Genomic DNA, 19,208 nt, shown 5'->3' with positions numbered 1-19,208 from the left:
GCACTGCGGAAACTTAGGTTGGTTCAGGTGAATGTGCCTCTGCAACTTGCTACCTTGGTGAGAGTGAGAAAGTCTATCTCTCTCAATGGAAGACCATGGAGTTGGAGGGTAATTGAGGTTTGGTTAAGCTGTCAGACACTCAGGGTGCCTTACAGTATTCTCCTTGAAGCGGATGGCTAGAATATTCTTCCTATAGTCCAACCTGTACCTTTCTGAGATGGGTAGAGAGATGAAGGTAGTCATTCATTTTCCAGACAGAAATCGCACAAGGAATTAGGACAGGTTATGAGGCAAGGGGCTCCTACTTAAAGTTTCAAGTGGGTTAGCCTACTTGATGCTTACCTGGCTCACCGACACCGAGTCTGTTTTGGTAGCTGCTGCTGACTGAAATGGTGTAGCTGTTAATTGACAGTCAGAGATTTGTCAGTTTGAGCCGATCCCCGTTGAAGTCAAGCATCCCTTGACTCAGGTTTGCCTTGACTGCTGGCAACGGGGCTGAGTCCTGCATAGCGCACACATCATCATAACAAGCCTCGAAGTCCTGGGCATCTCTGCACTGAATTTGGACAGTGTCTAACGTTTCCAATCAGGTGGCAGGAAAAACAGCATACATTTAAGTATGCAATATGGAGGACGTTGTATGCATCAAATTGTGGCTTAAATGTTTATTTATATGATATCATATAGCTAATATGAATCAATTGTATCTCATTAAACTACATAAATCCTTCATTTTAGGCAAACAATGCTTTTTCTCATGTAATGAGTGTAGGGAGCTCAGATGTGTAGCTTTCCGTCCAATTAGACACTTTCTGGACAATATTTCTGTCCATTGGGGGACACCTTTTGGCTCCAGAGCGCCCAGTGACAAAAGTTTCTTATAGACTCTTTTAGCTGCTAGCTAGCTTCACTTCAAAAGTAGCTAACTAGTCTATGTTGAGTTCTGATTTGGTTCGGTCTGAACTGGCCTTGATTTCAACGTCCACAGACGTTCGGTCCAGACTGGCCTATATTTGGCCCAAACATAGACGTATATGATTGGTTCAGATTTGATCCGAAACATAGATGTCTGTGATTGGTTCAAATTCCGGACCAGACCAAATCTGAACCAATCATAGACATCTATGTTTCACAAGTTTGGACAGTACTGCACAGTACAGTAGAAGCACAGTACAATATGGTAAAGTAAAGAAAAATATAGTTCAGTAGAGTACAGCACAGTATAGTGTACTGTATTGTAGCCTACTTTACTCTAATGTACTCTACTGAACTAAAGTGTGGTCTGTTGGTTTATTCTGTAGGTTGGGCTACTTAAAAAATCATCGCTGCCAGTTTGAAAAAGCTAGCATAAGTGCATGTGACAGATGGGAGCAACAATAAATATTCTATGTTGCAATCTTCGAGGGAATTAATATTGTGATATAATGATTACTTAATTGAGAATATACAGTAGGTGAGGTTGAAATTTGACCATAGAATCAATGACCAAAAAAGTACATTTCAAAGTTTGTAAATTAAGTATTTTAAACTTTCATTCAGAACATTTTATTTACTGATTTCAACATCCAACTTTAGTTCAGAACCGAAACAAACCTGAACATTTCCTGAAAATATGTATTTTCAACATTCGTAAAATACGACTTTTCAACGCCCGGAAAATACACATTTTCAATATCCATATAAGATGTATTTATGACATCAAGAAAAAACATTTGACACCTGGAAAATATGCATTTTCACCTTTCATTCAGCTCCAAAAATGGGAAAGAGGTCTAAAATACTTTCAAAGCCATTTTGCTTACTGGGTACAAACCAACTGAACAGCCTGGTCTCATAGACTAGACGTAACATAGTACATGTAAATCCGGGACACTCAAATTAGTATGATATGTTACATTTGATATTGTTAAATAAGACAGCTGATTACGTAAATCAAGGGTGGGCTTATAACACTAATGTCTATTAACCCAAGTTGCGAGTTCGAAACTCATCACAGAAAATGTTAGCTAATTTGCAACTTTTCAACTACTATTACTTTTTTTTGCTAATATGTAACTACTTAGCATGTTAGCTAACCCATCCCCTAACCCTTTTAGCTAACCCTTCCCCTAATCCTATAACCTAATTCCTAAACTTAACCCTAACCCCTAGCCTAGCTAACGTTAGTCACCTAGCTGACATTAGCAACAACTAATTAGAATTCGTAACATATCATACAAATTGTAATTCATAACATATCATATGAAATGGATGATGGCCATCCACAAATTAATTCATGCCATTCAAAATGTAATATATGATACTAAAGGGTCCATTTTGAGTACAACACACCTAAATTGTTTTACTATCATTTACTGCAGGGCTGCCCAGCAACCCTTTTCCTGGAGATCTACCGTCCTGTGGGTTCAGTCTAACCCTAATTTAGCACACCTGTCTGGGTGTATTCACTTGGAACCAAACAGAAGCAAACAGTACAACCCACCTGAATCTTCCCAATAGAAACTTGTCTTTTTGTTGCAAAACGTGTTCTATTTGCAACTGTTTGCTATACAGGTTGGACTAATGATTACACCCCAGATTGTATGTATAGGCCTAAACTGCTCACCAAGACCTAGCTGAATCAGGTATGCTAACTTAATCCAACATTGGACAAAAAAAAAACTACAGGATGGTAGATCTCCAGGAAGAGGGTTAAGCTGCCCTATAGGCCTTACATTGGAACAGGTCTTTACTGGAACTGATTCCTGTCACCTGGGTTTATTTTCAGTGTAACACACCCTTACTACCATAATTTACTGGAACACGGCGGGCTAAAGACCGTAGATACCAAAGTTTTCAGGAAATGAATTAACAATGCCAATCACAATTTATAGCTTAGTTCATAGCTACCATAAAAATTCCCCTTATCATTGCTCTATGTCACGTAACGTTCCTTGGTGAAACCATAGGGGAGGGGACAGTATATAAAGAGCGGAGCAACCTCTACTCCACTCATCACTCCATCACTGGCCAACCTGAGAAAAGACTACCTGTGAATTGCCTACGACTACAGTTAACCAGCAAAATCACCATGAAGGTCCTGAGCATCTCTGTATTACTCTGTGTGGCCTTAACTCTAAGGGAAGCAGCAGGGCAGCAGCAGGCTGTGGCAGTGGAACAACTAAGCATTGTTCCAGTTCTAGAGGAGGCTAAAGAGACTGGGCCACTGAAGCCACTGGGTGACGCTCCAATGGAAACCATAGTAGAACTGGTAGAAAACAAAGTAGAGCAGGCTCTACCTGAAGAAGGGGAAGCTGAGGCTGATGCTCTTGCGCTGGTCCAAGCACCAGCGATAAGGTTTTTGCACTGCCCTGATGGTTGGTACCTACATCAGTCGCGCTGTTTCCTCTTTGTGAACTCATACTTGCCGTGGCACAACGCAGAGGAACACTGCAACACTCTGCATGCAAACCTGGCCTCCGTTCAGAACCCCCGACAGTATCGCTTCCTGCAGCAGTTAACGACAATGGCCAACCGGCACAGCGCGTGGATCGGTGGATTCTATCTCCAAGACAGGTGGCTGTGGATCGACCGTGTAGGATTCTACTACGAAAACTGGTACACACACCTTGATGTGGACCGCAACGCTTGCATCCATCTGCGCACCTCAGTGGGCTGGTCAAATGCTCACTGTGGCACAGGTCTCCCATTCATCTGTGTGAAAATGTCCTGTTAGTCAAGATTGTGCTTCCTGCCAGCAGCATGATTTCAGTACGAGAAAGAATTGTTAGTTGGCTGATGTTATTTCTAACTGCTTTCAGCATTTTAGCGTAATGAATCCAGGCTGCATCACATCCGGCCGTGATTGGGAGTCGTATAGTGAGGCGCACAATTTGCCCTGTCGTCCGGGTTTGGCCGTGGTAGGTCGTCATTGTAAATTACAATTTGTTCTAAACTGGCTTGCCGAGTTAAAGGTTCAATAAAATAAAAAAAAACATTGATTTTATTACTGACTTTATTCAGTCACCCTGGATGTCTGCCAAAAGGCTAAATGTGACTTAGGCAAGATGCAGTCATAAAATTCCATTGATCCAGGTTTATTCTACAAAAGCAATGACGCCCAAAACATTATTGCGACATGTGTAATGCAAACGGCATATATATGATACATTTAAGAAAGATCAACAACATTTTTATCTGTTCGACTGGGGTGGATTTTTATTTTGTCGAACTTTCTTTATTGCAACAAATAATGGTGTTTTTCTAATAAATGATGATTGCAGAATAATTTTGAAGGTAAACTGGGCACGTGATGTTGATGATGACGTTTTTATCGACACAAGATGGTTAAATGGAAGTGGACAAGTTATTAATGGAAACACAGTAGCTGCTGATGATGGAAACTGTGCTCTTCGAATAAATATGATTGCCGAATATTTTTTAAGGTATGCTGGCACATTATGTTATCTACTATAAAACTCCACTCCACATGTAATTCTATTGCCTACTGCTCGCAGCATCCATTTATTCAACAATAAAAAATAATGTTTCCTTGCGGGACCAGGTTTGTATTGACTTTCAAGAATGCCTGAGTTGCTTCACATTGCAATTTGAAGTTTCACTATCAAATTATTTCAGATCATCTAGGCCTGCGTGACTGCAAGTTACACCATGGCACGGACAGTGGCGATAAGTTTGACATATGAGAATGATAAGAATATGGCAAATATTAGTCCATGTTTGTATTATATCCATCCTGGATTTTTCGGGCTACCTGAGACATGAAAGATAGGTGTGCTGGGCATACAGACTGTAGCCACTTTATTAATCCGCAATATGCCTAATATAATGATGGATACACTTCAACCACATTTCTATTCGACATTTTAGGTTTTGTGACGTCATTACGTCCAGCTGTTTTATCGACACAACAGTTTATGGAAACGCACCGTGGTAGGCAATTGTCGCGTCTGTCTGTGAATTAAATGTCGAGGAAGAAAATCACTGGAAAAGTTCATGGAAACATAGCTATTGCAAGTTTTGATGACCTATGTAATTGCTTTCCTGTTATAAAGATGTTGTGGATTTGTTTTCTTATTTCTTTCTTTCTTCCTAGTGTAGTAGTTAACATACCATTGCAGACTGGCACCAACACTTTGGCTAATGTTTACCTGTGAGGGTTGCCCTTCATTTCAGACACAGGTTGACTTTTTATTTTATTTAACCAGGCAAGTCAGTTAAGAACAAATTCTTATTTACAATGATGGCCTACCCCGGACGACGCTGGGCCATTTGTGCGCGGCCCTAAGGGACTCCCAATCACGACCAGATGTGATGCAGCCTGGAATCGAACCAAATACTGCAGTGGCCTCTTGAACTGAGATGCACTTGGGAGCCTGAGTGACTGGTGTCCCCTGAAAGCAGATCTGGGACAAGGCACATTCCCCTAAACGCTTCTCACTCTTTTTTTATGACACCATTTCATGGCTCAAATGGGTTGCTTAAGTTACTAACACTCAATTCCTCAGTGAGATAAACTCAATTGTAACTGTTAGTTAGTAAGCAAACAGAGCATCCAAAACTGCCAATGAGAGGAGCCACAGGGCTTAAATAAACATACGTCTATTTCCATGGCTCAATAATAATACTTTACATAGTATAATACGTTTTACATATAATCATGTTTTAAATAAAAAAGTTTTACATATCATTATTTGCTGTGTAGGCCAACGCTATTTTGGAGCAGACTTGTCATGGAAAAGGTACATCCTCCAACCCCGTAACAAACATGATGAAAAATAAAGGAAACATCAACCGGCTCATCAAGAACTAGTTCCATTAACTTTCAATCACTGTAGCTATATTCATTCCATGACCAAGGTAATGATCCATCATGCAGAAATCATTTACCCATGTGTTTTTTCAGTGCTGGTACAGAAACCCAACCTGTACTATATTAAGGAATGGTTGCTAGACCTGAAGCATGTACCAGTGAGGCTTTTTTTTAAGATGACCAATTAAATAGATGTAAAATGCCTTCGCTGCTCATTTAATTCAAATGTGCATAATAGAAGTACTCAAGGACATTTGAGAAGTGCAGTATCCTGTCCATTACCCCATAGACAGGAAGCACAGCAGTGCCCTATGATTTGAGTAAACACAGCGAGTGAAGAAGCACAATATCGCCTTGTTCAAAAAGGTAGTTCAGGCACATTAGCCTATAGGCCGACAATAGATCTGCAATAGGTCTACTGGCCTTGAAAAGGTTTGTGTTCCACTCACTCAGCAACATTTATTTTCCTTTCCTTGCAGTCATGTTTTTAAATCCTGTGAGTTGCAGTGCTGGGGTTCAGGGATTTTAAACCTCAGATTCTATGAGGTTGTGTGGGCTTCAAGTCATAAATTGCACTTATTCCGTGGCCCAAGCTGTGACATGAAAATAAACAGCAACTCAGATACTTGTAGGGCCCTTTGTTGTTATTGTTGTTGATTAAAGGTCATGTTGTGCAACACAGACCAATTCACTACTGATAACATATTTGGCCGATAGCATTTCTCGGGATAATGGTATGCTAGATGAGCCTATACCTTGTAGAGATACTGCTTTAGTCTGATCACCTTGGGTTTTTCTTCTGCTATGCAATAATGCCAGTCTCTTCGCATTACTTTATTTTTTACATGCAGCTACTACCATCATGCAAATGTAGAAGGTATTATTCTGTACAGATTTTAGGTAGAGCAGGTAACATCAACTGCTTGTTATGGGACTAGGCCCACTTTCGAGTCGCTTTTCTTCTGAGGACACTCCCTACCACTGTCCGACGTCACCGACCAGGAGTGAATGGTCTCTGTAAAAATACATGGAATTGATGAAAGGGAAAGGCTCAGGGCTGTACGAAACATGATCGTTTTTTCTATTTGTATTATAGGCAAACGTGTAGCGGAATAATCGACATTTTCCTATTCATGAAGGCACACGGATGACGAGTTTTTCCGTTTTGTAAAGTAAACATGCGATTGGTGTTGCGTGTTTTTTCGTGTTGTTGTTTTTTTTGCGAGTGAGAGATAACTGTATTCATGTCTAGCGGATTGGAATGAAAGTCCGCCATATTCTGCTTTACCACGCCCGGGAGTCAAGCTTTTGGAAATAAAGCGGACACGTTGTTTCATGTATTTTTTTCATCAAACGGATGATATGATAGGACTATATTGGACGTAGGATATGAAGACATGCCTTTTAATAAAAGACGTGAAAAGGATGACTGGGCAAGAATGAGAATGCTTATCACAAAGACTACGGACGGATCTGTTGATCATATTTAGAAGAGCATTCACACTACCCATTACCCAATTAGAATTGTACTGACATTTAGTTAACTCCCCGAGCCACTGTTTTCTGACTGACAGGCGATCAGAAAGGACACGAAACGGGGGGCAACACAAATATACATTTTATTTGTCCTATTTATATTAAACGCGTCCGTGTTTTTTCGCCAGCTGTTAGGGCGTGACATGATATTCGTTAACTGTTATAATTTATTGCAACAGGAATCTGCATAAAGAAGCAGGAAAAGTGATTTTAAAAGAATGACCCTTGACTCCATAATGGCGTGTTGCCTCAGCGAGGAGGCGAAAGAAGCCAGGCGGATCAACGACGAGATCGAAAGGCAGCTCCGCCGGGATAAGAGGGATGCTCGGCGGGAATTGAAGCTGTTGCTTCTCGGTAAGCTAGTGGTGATGATGAGATGCAAGTAAAGCCCAAAATTCCTTTTGGGTAGTGATACGCGAGCTACGCCTGCGAATCAGCCTGTTTTAACTTTGTAACCAGCCACACATGTCGAATTTAGTTCCAAAGCCATCTTATTTGAATATATACTGAACCAAAATATGAATGCAACAATTACAAAAATGTTACTGAGTTACAGTTCATGTAAGGAAATCAGTTAATTTAAATGAATACATTTGGCCCAAATCAATGGATTTCACATGACTGGGAATACAAATATGCATTTGTTGGTCACAGATACCTTTAAAAAAAAGTAGGGGTGTGGATCAGTAAACCAGTCAGTATCTGGTGTGACCACCATTTGCCTCATGCACCAAGACACATCTCCTTTGCATAGAGTTGATCGGGCTGTTGATTGTGGCCTGTGGAATGTTGTCCCATTCCTCTTCAATGGCTGTGCGTAGTTGCTGGATGTTGGCAGGAATTGGAACATGCTGTCGTACACGTCGATCCAGAGCATCTCAAACATGCTCAATGGGTGACATGTCTGGTGAGTATGCAGGCCATGGAAGAACTGGGACACGACAATGGGCCTCAGGATCTCGTCACGGTATCTCCATGCATTCAAATTGCCATCTATAAACTGCAATTGTATTCGTTGTCCATAGCTTATGCCTGCCCATACCATAACCCCACCTACACCATGGAGCACTCTGTTCACAACATTGACATCAGCAAACCACACAACGTGGTCTCCGGTTGTGAGGCCGCTTGGACGTACTGCCAAATTCTCTAAAACGACTACGTTGTAGGCATCTTATGGTAGAGAATTAACATTGAATTATCTGACAACAGCTCTGGTGGACATTCCTGTAGTCAGCATACCAGTTGCACACTCCCTCAAAACTTAAGATATCTGTGGCATTGTGTTGTGTGGCAAAACTGCACATTTTATTGTCCCCCAGCACAAGGTGCACCTGTGTAATGATCAAGCTGTTTAATCAACTTCTTGTCAGGTAGATGGATTATCTTGGCAAAGGATACATGCTCACTAACAGGGATGTAAAACAAATTTGTGCACAAAATTTGAGAAAAATCATCCTATTGTGCATATGTAAAAAAAAAGTGGGATATTTTATTTCAGCTCATGAAACATGGAACCAACACTTTACATGTTGCGTTTATATTTTTGTTCAGTGTATTTAGCTACCATTTTTTTAATCACTCGCACCATCCAACAATTGATTTCAGTGATAGTTGAGGATGATAGTTGTGATCCCTAACTCATTACAAGTGGTTTCCGTCTGTTTACTGATGAGGCCAAAGTCTAGGCGTTTTATTGGTAGCAATTACAGGGTCTAGAACTCCTGAGCTAAAAGCGTGTTTACAGTGGTGTTTACCTGTTGGCCTACACTATTAAGCATGTAGACATTCCTGCATGTTTTGAGTCCTAACGTTTGGCCCAACAATCTGTGCACGCCATTCGCTCATATCTCTGAAATAGACAGCTGTTTTTGAAATGCTTCAAGTGATAGAAATCTGAACGCATTACCAGCGCTTTGAAAAGTTGTACTAGTTATACTTTCCTGTGGATATATTGTCTCACATTCCTACCTGCAAAAGGACCCACTGCACGGTCAACCAGTGAAGTAAGTTAAAATATGATTTTATTCAGCATTCTGCTTGTGAGAGGACATTTTTCCAAACAAATGTACAGCACAGTCTGATTATCAGGCAAGCCTACCCATTGACTCTTGAAGAAGATGCCTAATGTTAACACAACTGTCCTTTTCTATCATACCCACAAAAAATACAGTTTTATTAGTGTTTACAAACAAGAAGACCACAAGCAAGAATAATAGCTTTAAAATATGTTTAGAGCTATCATGTGGATGTGGATGTGTGGATCATGTGGATGTCATGGAGTCCTTGCATCTAGAATGCTGGCTATATGCCTATACCAAAACAAGTGGCAGGGACCATGTTTCAGTGTTTATCTATTCCAAGAATGTAGCTTTAATGGACTATCTATTACAAAAGTACTATTAATGACTAAATGTTGTCTATTTGATCAATGTTTCATATATGTTATACTGTATGATGAATGTTACTTACGTAAAAAGGCTGGGGTTTTTAGGTCTTTGGCTTGTAAATTAACTGGGTTAAAAAGGGGCAGATGTAATCAAATCAACTCCTAGCTGCCTGCACTCATAGGCCTACGGACATGGGTCAGTAAGCTGGATTTTCCTCACATTTGTTCCACGGCAGCAGCGAATCAACAATTCCTTGAAATGCAGTATGGGTAATTCACAGAAAAACCACTCATGTGGGAGGTCATTACTAACACTCTAACATTGACCGTTCACTTTAGTTTTACGAGTGTATCAAGGAAGTCCAACCATTGTTAGGCAGCTCTGTCGGACGTGTGTCAGTTTGGGGACTCCAGATACATTTGACATTTTAGTCATTTCGAAGATACTCCTATGCAGAGCAACTCAAAGAAGCAATTAGGGTGAACTGCATTGCTCAAGGGCACATTGGCTGATTTTTTTTCACCTAGTCGGCTTTGTGAGTCGAACCAGCGACCTTTCGACTACTGACCCAACACTCTTAACCGCTAGGCTACCCGCCGCCCAGATACAGTGAACTTTAGCATCGTTGCCATTGTTTTAACACTGTACTGTAACTATACTAGATCATTGGTCTTGTGTCAACAGTTTCCTGACTCGAATGCAACCCCTCAAACACCACTCAGAATACAGGCTCTCTAGAACCAGGCACTCACTATAGATTTTTGACAGTCCCCTCTGAATGCAAACAACTGGGGCCTCTTTCTACTCATTGGCTCTTTGTCATCACGCTGGAAGAAGTTTATTCCACAGCCTCCTTGTGTTCTATGAAAACTGAGGCCGCGTTCCAGCCTGACTACATTGCAGACGCCTGCCATATCTCACAACACCTGGATAGGTGTTTAACATTTCAGCTAACCGCATCATATGACAAAGCAATCTGATGCCCAACTGTGCAGTCAATGGCATGGCGCCCATCCATTGGTTGATGCAATGCAGAGACTGCAATGTAGTTGGCCTGGAAGGTAAGGAGGAAATGGTGGAAATGGTCCTTCCTCCCGACTCTCTTTACTTTTGAAGCGGAAGTGTCATGGGGATGATCTTACACATGCGTTATCCTAATGGGAACAAGATCTTCCCTAGAGCTGTCTGTTTGTGAATTCAGGTGGGATCATCGGTAACATGTATGTATAGTAGACCTCAGATACATAATATAAGAACATCCAACATTAGAATGAAAAGCACAAGCTATATAAATTAAATGTATTATGTGATCGGTCCAGAAAGATTCCAATCTATAGCAGGGTGTGGTGTATACAGAGGAAGAGTCTGCTTTTTATGATGCAAAAATCTAAAATGGTATATTTCATGTTCATATCATGGCACTCGGCAGGTTCAAGAAAGGGGAAATAAAAACCTAGCTCGGTTCAGAGCACTTCACTTATAAACCAAAGAGTATTTCAAAAATCAACAAATTAAACAATCTCTTTTGTGGCTAGGCTTGACTTTTGGCTACGGGATTTCACTCACGCACGTTCTTCGTCTTTTAATCCATAATTTTTCTTTGTCTCAATGTCCTCTTCTTTCCTTTTCTTGTTTCTTTGCTCTATATTTCTCCTCGTTTCTTTGTCGATTCATTCCTCGCCTTCCGTGTCTCCATTGTTCTCTTTTGTCTGTGCGTAATTGGCCCTGTGCCTTCCCCTGTGCCGGTAATAAGGGGTGTGCTTGGGGAGTCTTGTGACATCGCAAGGATTCCCTGCGTTCCCCCGCCCCTCTGACTCCCATTGACCGCCACACCTCTGGATGGCTCACACACCCCCGTCCTCAGAATCTACCCAGGAGGTCGAGTACCCTCTCGCCGCGGCGGGACAGTAGTTTGCATTTCCGTGATGGACCCTGAATCTGTAGTTACCCTACTGTTATTCTCTTTGTTTCTCGCCATGCAGGTGAGTGGTGCGTGATCAGTCAATTGAGAGAATTTGCTTCCTAACAAATAATATCGCTAGCCCCTCTCTTTTAAACTTGGCATATTTACTTTTTCTCTCTGAGAGTTTACAGCCGATGTAGGCTATGGGGTGCTTGTCCTCTCCCAACCCCTTGAAGAGCTGCTCCTATGCCAAAATCAGAGGCCTCTGGCTGCACAATGAAGTCCCTGTCCAAGTTTGGTGTGCTTTGTACTGGTTTCACGCACAGGGATTCTTTAAACTTTTGGAAAGCTATTTTGACTGCTTGAGTCCACTTCACCTGGGTGGGAAGGTCTTTCTTTGTCAGGTCGGACAGTGGAGCGACTATAGATGCATAGTTGGGTATAAAGCACTGGTTGTAACTTGTGATCCCTAGGAAGGAACACACATGCTTTTACGCACTGGCCTTGGCCACTCCCAGATAGTCTCCACTTTCTTTGTCTGGGGGCATATGAGACCACTCCCATTCGTGTACCCCAGATATTTAGCCTAATTTCTTGCTGTCAATCTAGCTCCACTTAGGCTCCCCAGCAAGGCCCGTAGCCGTTGTAGGTGCGTCTTTCAGTCTTCTCTGTGGATCAGCACGTCGTCGATGTAAGCTGCAATGTGAGCTTGGTGGGACTAAGTAGCTAGTCCATTAACCGCTGGAACATCACGCCAACTCCGTGAAGCCCAAAGGATAATTTCACGTAATGTAAAAGGCTTGTCTTCTGGGGCCAAAGGCACCTGCCAATTTTTTTATTTTATTTTTTATTTTACCTTTATTTAACCAGGTAGGCAAGTTGAGAACAAGTTCTCATTTACAATTGCGACCTGGCCAAGATAAAGCAAAGCAGTTCGACAGATAAAACGACACAGAGTTACACATGGAGTAAAAACAAACATACAGTCAATAATGCAGTATAAACAAGTCTATATACAATGTGAGCAAATGAGGTGAGAAGGGAGGTAAAGGCAAAAAAGGCCATGATGGCAAAGTAAGTACAATATAGCAAGTAAAATACTGGAATGGTAGTTTTGCAATGGAAGAATGTGCAAAGTAGAAATAAAAAATAATGGGGTGCAAAGCAGCAAAATAAATAAATAAATAAAAATTAAATACAGTTGGGAAAGAGGTAGTTGTTTGGGCTAAATTATAGGTGGGCTATGTACAGGTGCAGTAATCTGTGAGCTGCTCTGACAGTTGGTGCTTAAAGCTAGTGAGGGAGATAAGTGTTTCCAGTTTCAGAGATTTTTGTAGTTCGTTCCAGTCATTGGCAGCAGAGAACTGGAAGGAGAGGCGGCCAAAGAAAGAATTGGTTTTGGGGGTGACTAGAGAGATATACCTGCTGGAGCGTGTGCTACAGGTGGGAGATGCTATGGTGACCAGCGAGCTGAGATAAGGGGGGACTTTACCTAGCAGGGTCTTGTAGATGACATGGAGCCAGTGGGTTTGGCGACGAGTATGAAGCGAGGGCCAGCCAACGAGAGCGTACAGGTCGCAATGGTGGGTAGTATATGGGGCTTTGGTGATAAAACGGATTGCACTGTGATAGACTGCATCCAATTTGTTGAGTAGGGTATTGGAGGCTATTTTGTAAATGACATCGCCAAAGTCGAGGATTGGTAGGATGGTCAGTTTTACAAGGGTATGTTTGGCAGCATGAGTGAAGGATGCTTTGTTGCGAAATAGGAAGCCAATTCTAGATTTAACTTTGGATTGGAGATGTTTGATATGGGTCTGGAAGGAGAGTTTACAGTCTAACCAGACACCTAAGTATTTGTAGTTGTCCACGTATTCTAAGTCAGAGCCGTCCAGAGTAGTGATGTTGGACAGGCGGGTAGGTGCAGGTAGCGATCGGTTGAAGAGCATGCATTTAGTTTTACTTGTATTTAAGAGCAATTGGAGGCCACGGAAGGAGAGTTGTATGGCATTGAAGCTTGCCTGGAGGGTTGTTAACACAGTGTCCAAAGAAGGGCCGGAAGTATACAGAATGGTGTCGTCTGCGTAGAGGTGGATCAGGGACTCACCAGCAGCAAGAGCGACCTCATTGATGTATACAGAGAAGAGAGTCGGTCCAAGAATTGAACCCTGTGGCACCCCCATAGAGACTGCCAGAGGTCCGGACAGCAAACCCTCCGATTTGACACACTGAACTCTATCAGAGAAGTAGTTGGTGAACCAGGCGAGGCAATCATTTGAGAAACCAAGGCTGTCGAGTCTGCCGATGAGGATATGGTGATTGACAGAGTCGAAAGCCTTGGCCAGATCAATGAATACGGCTGCACAGTAATGTTTCTTATCGATGGCGGTTAAGATATCGTTTAGGACCTTGAGCGTGGCTGAGGTGCACCCATGACCAGCTCTGAAACCGGATTGCATAGCAGAGAAGGTATGGTGAGATTCGAAATGGTCGGTAATCTGTTTGTTGACTTGGCTTTCGAAGACCTTAGAAAGGCACGGTAGGATAGATATAGGTCTGTAGCAGTTTGGGTCAAGAGTGTCCCCCCCTTTGAATAGGGGGATGACCGCAGCTGCTTTCCAATCTTTGGGAATCTCAGACGACACGAAAGAGAGGTTGAACAGGCTAGTAATAGGGGTGGCAACAATTTCGGCAGATAATTTTAGAAAGAAAGGGTCCAGATTGTCTAGCCCGGCTGATTTGTAGGGGTCCAGATTTTGCAGCTCTTTCAGAACATCAGCTGAATGGATTTGGGAGAAGGAGAAATGGGGAAGGCTTGGGCGAGTTGCTGTTGGGGGTGCAGTGCTGTTGTCCGGGGTAGGAGTAGCCAGGTGGAAAGCATGGCCAGCCGTAGAAAAATGCTTATTGAAATTCTCAATTATGGTGGATTTATCAGTGGTGACAGTGTTTCCTATCTTCAGTGCAGTGGGCAGCTGGGAGGAGGTGTTCTTATTCTCCATGGACTTTACAGTGTCCCAGAACTTTTTTGAGTTAGTGTTGCAGGAAGCAAATTTCTGCTTGAAAAAGCTAGCCTTGGCTTTTCTAACTGCCTGTGTATAATGATTTCTAGCTTCCCTGAACAGCTGCATATCACGGGGGCTGTTCGATGCTAATGCAGAACGCCATAGGATGTTTTTGTGTTGGTTAAGGGCAGTCAGGTCTGGGGAGAACCAAGGGCTATATCTGTTCCTGGTTCTAAATTTCTTAAATGGGGCATGTTTATTTAAGATGGTTAGGAAGGCATTTAAAAAAAATATCCAGGCATCCTCTACTGACGGGATGAGATCAATATCCTTCCAGGATACCCCGGCCAGGTCGATTAGAAAGGCCTGCTCGCAGAAGTGTTTCAGGGAGCGTTTTACAGTGATGAGTGGAGGTCGTTTGACCGCTGACCCATTACGGATGCAGGCAATGAGGCAGTGATCGCTGAGATCTTGGTTGAAGACAGCAGAGGTGTATTTAGAGGGGAAGTTGGTTAGGATGATATCTATGAGGGTGCCCGTGTTTAAGGTTTTGGGGAGGTACCTGGTAGGTTCATTGATTATTTGTGTGAGATTGAGGGCATCAAGTTTAGATTGTAGGATGGCTGGGGTGTTAAGCATGTTCCAGTTTAGGTCGCCTAGCAGCACGAACTCTGAAGATAGATGGGGGGCAATCAGTTCACATATGGTGTCCAGAGCACAGCTGGGGGCAGAGGGTGGTCTATAGCAGGCGGCAACGGTGAGAGACTTGTTTTTAGAGAGGTGGATTTTTAAAAGTAGAAGTTCAAATTGTTTGGGTACAGACCTGGATAGTAGGACAGAACTCTGCAGGCTATCTTTGCAGTAGATTGCAACACCGCCCCCTTTGGCAGTTCTATCTTGTCTGAAAATGTTGTAGTTTGGAATTAAAATGTCTGAGTTTTTGGTGGTCTTCCTAAGCCAGGATTCAGACACAGCTAGAACATCCGGGTTGGCAGAGTGTGCTAAAGCAGTGAATAGAACAAACTTAGGGAGGAGGCTTCTAATGTTAACATGCATGAAACCAAGGCTATTACGGTTACAGAAGTCGTCAAAAGAGAGCGCCTGGGGAATAGGAGTGGAGCTAGGCACTGCAGGGCCTGGATTCACCTCTACATCGCCAGAGGAACATAGGAGGAGTAGAATAAGGGTACGGCTAAAAGCTATGAGAATTGGTCGTCTAGAACGTCTGGAACATAGAGTAAAAGGAGGTTTCTGGGGGCGATAAAATAGCATCAAGGTATAATGTACAGACAAATGTATGGTAGGATGTGAATACAGTGGAGGTAAACCTAGGTATTGAGTGATGAAGAGAGAGATATTGTCTCTAGAAACATCGTTGAAACCAGGAGATGTCATTGCATGTGTGGGTGGTGGAACTAATAGGTTGGATAAGGTATAGTGAGCAGGACTAGAGGCTCTACAGTGAAATAAGCCAATAAACACTAACCAGAACAGAAATGGACAAGACATATTGACATTAAGGAGAGGCATGCTTAGTCGAGTGATCAAAAGGGTCCGGTGAGTGGAGAGGTTGGTTGGTGATTTAGACAGCTAGCCAGGGCATCGGTAGCAAGCTAGCATAGGATGGAGGTCTGTTGTTAGCCACCTCCTGCGCTCCGTCAGTAGATTAGTGGGGTTCCGTGTGGTAGAGGGGATCAATCCAAATCACACAACAACAACAAAAATAAAAACAATAGATATAGTTATAGAGGCCCAAGAAGAAAACATAATAATAATAATAAAAAATAATTTAATATTTTTTTTTTTTTAAATAATTTTTTTTGTCCGATTGTCTATTCAGATAGCAGCCGGTAAGACAGCTAACGGTTAGCAGGCCGCAGATGGGCGTTCAGGTAACGTCGCGACGGAGGAGCCAGCCGAATAACTCCTTCGGGTAGATAACGTCGGCAGTCCAGTTGTGAAGGCCCGGTGGGGCTCCGCGAAGGCAGCAAAACGGGTCCGGATAGGCGACCGCAGCCCAGGTGCGATTGATGGAACTCAGGAGTGATTGACGGAGCCCGCTAGCTCCGGAACAATTGATGTTTGCTCCGGAATCGACGAAGGCCGACAGTCACACGGATAGCAGCTAGCTAGCTGTGAGATCCGGGCATGAATGTCCAGAGAGCAGTCGAAATCCAGGGACATGGAGAGAAAAATTGGTCCGGTATGCTCCGCTCCGAGCCGCGCTGCGCCGTACAGAACTGGCGATAGACTTTCGAGCCAAAGGATAGCCGATGACCACAAACCGTGGTTAGCTGAACACCAACGACTTGCCAGTAAAGGAGCCAACTAGCTTCTGAACTAGCTTCTGGATTAGCTTCTGGCTAGTTTCAGGCCAGCCTCCTGGAGTTTCTGGCTAGCTTCTTGGAGGATTACAGATCTGAGGTAAATAATACTTTTTTATAAATATACATTGGTGAGGCGGGTTGCAGGAGAGTGTTTTGAAGATGAGTTGATGGAAAATAAAAATAAAATGTATGTGAAAAAGTTGTAAATATATATATATATACAGGACACGACAAGACGAGGACAAAAGACGTCTGAACTGCATGCCAATAGCCTTTATAGTGAGATCTAGGTTAGTTATGTAGCTCCCTTCTCCCAACCGCTCTGTCAGCTCATCTACCCTCAGCATTGGGTATGTGTTCATTTGGAGATGTCATTCCTTCCTCAGAAGTCCTGAACAGAATCTCATCATTCCGTCTGGCTTCGGTACGAGAACTATCGGACTGGATCATGCGCTGAGGAACGACTCAATAACTTAAAATTTAATTATTGGTCGCATACACATTTTTAGCAGATGTTTTTGCGGGTGTAGCGAAGTGCTTGTGCTCCTAGCTCCAGCAGTGCAGTAGTATCTAACAATGCACACCGATCTAAAAGTAAAAGAATGGAATTAAGAAATATATAAATATTAAGATGAGCAATGTCAGAGTCCGGGAGTATAAATATATTTATAAACTGGGTGGTTCGAGCCCTGAATACTGATTGGCTGACAGCCGCGGTATATCAGACCGTATACCACGGGTATGACAAAACATGTATTTTTTACTGCTCTAATTATGTTGGTAACCAGTTTATAATAGCAATAAGGCACCTCAGGGTTTGTGATATAGGGCCAATACTCCGTGATGCGCCATGTCTAAAAATATCCCTTAGCCATGGTATATTGGCCATATACCACTCCCCCTCGTGCCTTATTGCTTAAATATGTGATGGGATGTATAGACATTATGGAAAGTATGAGGATAGAATATTTAGTATTTCTGTAGAATACGTAGGATAGAATAGTATATATGCAGCAATAGTTTAATAGGATGAAATATAAGATGAATTAAACAGTATGTACACTTTATTAAAGAGACCAGTTTTCCATTATAAAAGTGACCAGTTATTCCATGTCTATGTACATAGGACAGCAGCCTCTAAGGTGCAGGGTTGAGTAACCGGATGGTAGCCGGATAGTGACAGTGACTAAGTTAAGGGCAGGGTACTGGGTGGAAGCCGGCTAGTGATGGCTATTTAACAGTCTGATGGCCTTGAGATAGAAGCTGTTTTTCAGTCGCTCGGTCCGAGCTTGGATGCAGCTGTACTGACCTCCTGGATGATAGTGGGGTGAACATGCCGTTGCTCGGATGGTAGATGTCCTTGATGATATTTTGCCTTCATGTGACATCAAGTGCTGTAGGTGTTCTGGAGGGCAAGCAGTATGCCCCTGGTGATGCCTTGGGCAGACTGCACCACCCTCTAGAAAGCCCTGCGGTTTCCATACCAGGGGGAATACAGCCTGACAGGATGCCCTCAATGGTGCATCTGTAAACGAGGGTATTAGGGCCCATACCAAATGTATTCCGCCTCCTGAGGTTGAAGAGGGGCTGTTGCTCCTTCTTCACCACTCTGTCTGTGTGGATAGACCATTTCAGATTGTCAGTGATGTGTACGCTGAGGAACTTGAAGCTTTTCATCTTCTTCACTGCTCCCCCGTCGATGTGAATAGGGGCTAGCTCCCTCTGCTGTCTCCTGAAGTCCATGATCAGCTCCTTCGTTTTGTTTATGTTGAGGACGAGGTTATTTTCCTGGCACCACTCCGCCAGGGCCCTCACCTCTTCTCCGTAGGCTGTCTCGTTGTTGTTGGTAATCAGGCCTTCTACTGTTGTGTTGTCTGCAAACTTGAGTTGGATGATTGAGTTGGAGGGGTGCGTGTCATGTAGTCATGGGTGAACAAGGTATAAGGGAGGGGACTGAGCATGCACCCTTGTGGGGCCCCTGTTGGGGATCAATGTAGCAGAGGTATCGTTTCCTACCTTCACAACCAGGAAGCGGCCCGTCGGGAAGTCCAGGAACCAGTTGCACAGGGCGGGGTCCAGACCCAGGGCCCTGAGCCTAATGATGAGCTTGGATGGTACTATGGTGTTGAAGGCTGAGCTGTAGTCAATGAACAGCATTCTTACATAGGTATTCCTCTTATCCAGATGGGATAGGGCAGTGAGCAGTGTGATGGCGATTGCATTGTCTAGGGATCTATT

General features: G+C 43.0%; 2 protein-coding genes across 3 annotated transcripts in view; both read left to right on the top strand.

Annotated features, from left to right (window-relative positions):
- The first annotated feature begins 1,543 nt into the window (after window positions 1–1,543).
- LOC109895064 (ladderlectin) lies at window positions 1,544–5,689 on the top strand. The gene has a single exon (XM_031830344.1). The coding sequence runs from the start codon at window positions 3,071–3,073 to the stop codon at window positions 3,713–3,715; it is 645 nt and encodes a 214-aa protein (XP_031686204.1). The 5' UTR covers window positions 1,544–3,070; the 3' UTR covers window positions 3,716–5,689.
- Window positions 5,690–6,709: 1,020 nt separating this feature from the next.
- Window positions 6,710–19,208, top strand: part of LOC109895676 (guanine nucleotide-binding protein G(q) subunit alpha) — a 40,760-nt gene continuing 28,261 nt past the window's right edge. Inside the window, exon 1 of one of the 2 annotated variants that reach the window (XM_020489566.2) lies at window positions 6,710–7,702. In XM_020489566.2, coding sequence (XP_020345155.1) covers window positions 7,567–7,702 — 136 coding nt within the window. In that variant the 5' untranslated portion in view covers window positions 6,710–7,566. Of the gene's footprint in view, window positions 7,703–9,138; window positions 9,355–19,208 lie in introns of those variants that run through there. The other variant, XM_031830343.1, reaches the window with a different exon arrangement.

This window comes from Oncorhynchus kisutch, linkage group LG8 (genome assembly GCF_002021735.2).
Source record: "Oncorhynchus kisutch isolate 150728-3 linkage group LG8, Okis_V2, whole genome shotgun sequence".
NCBI classification, from domain to species: Eukaryota; Metazoa; Chordata; class Actinopteri; order Salmoniformes; family Salmonidae; genus Oncorhynchus; species Oncorhynchus kisutch.
Note: the sequence above shows the minus strand (reverse complement) of the source record. Positions and strands in the feature narration are given on the sequence as shown.

Bases quoted from the DNA above. Each gene is read 5' to 3' on its own strand.
- LOC109895064 (XM_031830344.1), top strand. From the start codon at position 3,071: ATGAAGGTCCTGAGCATCTCTGTATTACTCTGTGTGGCCTTAACTCTA.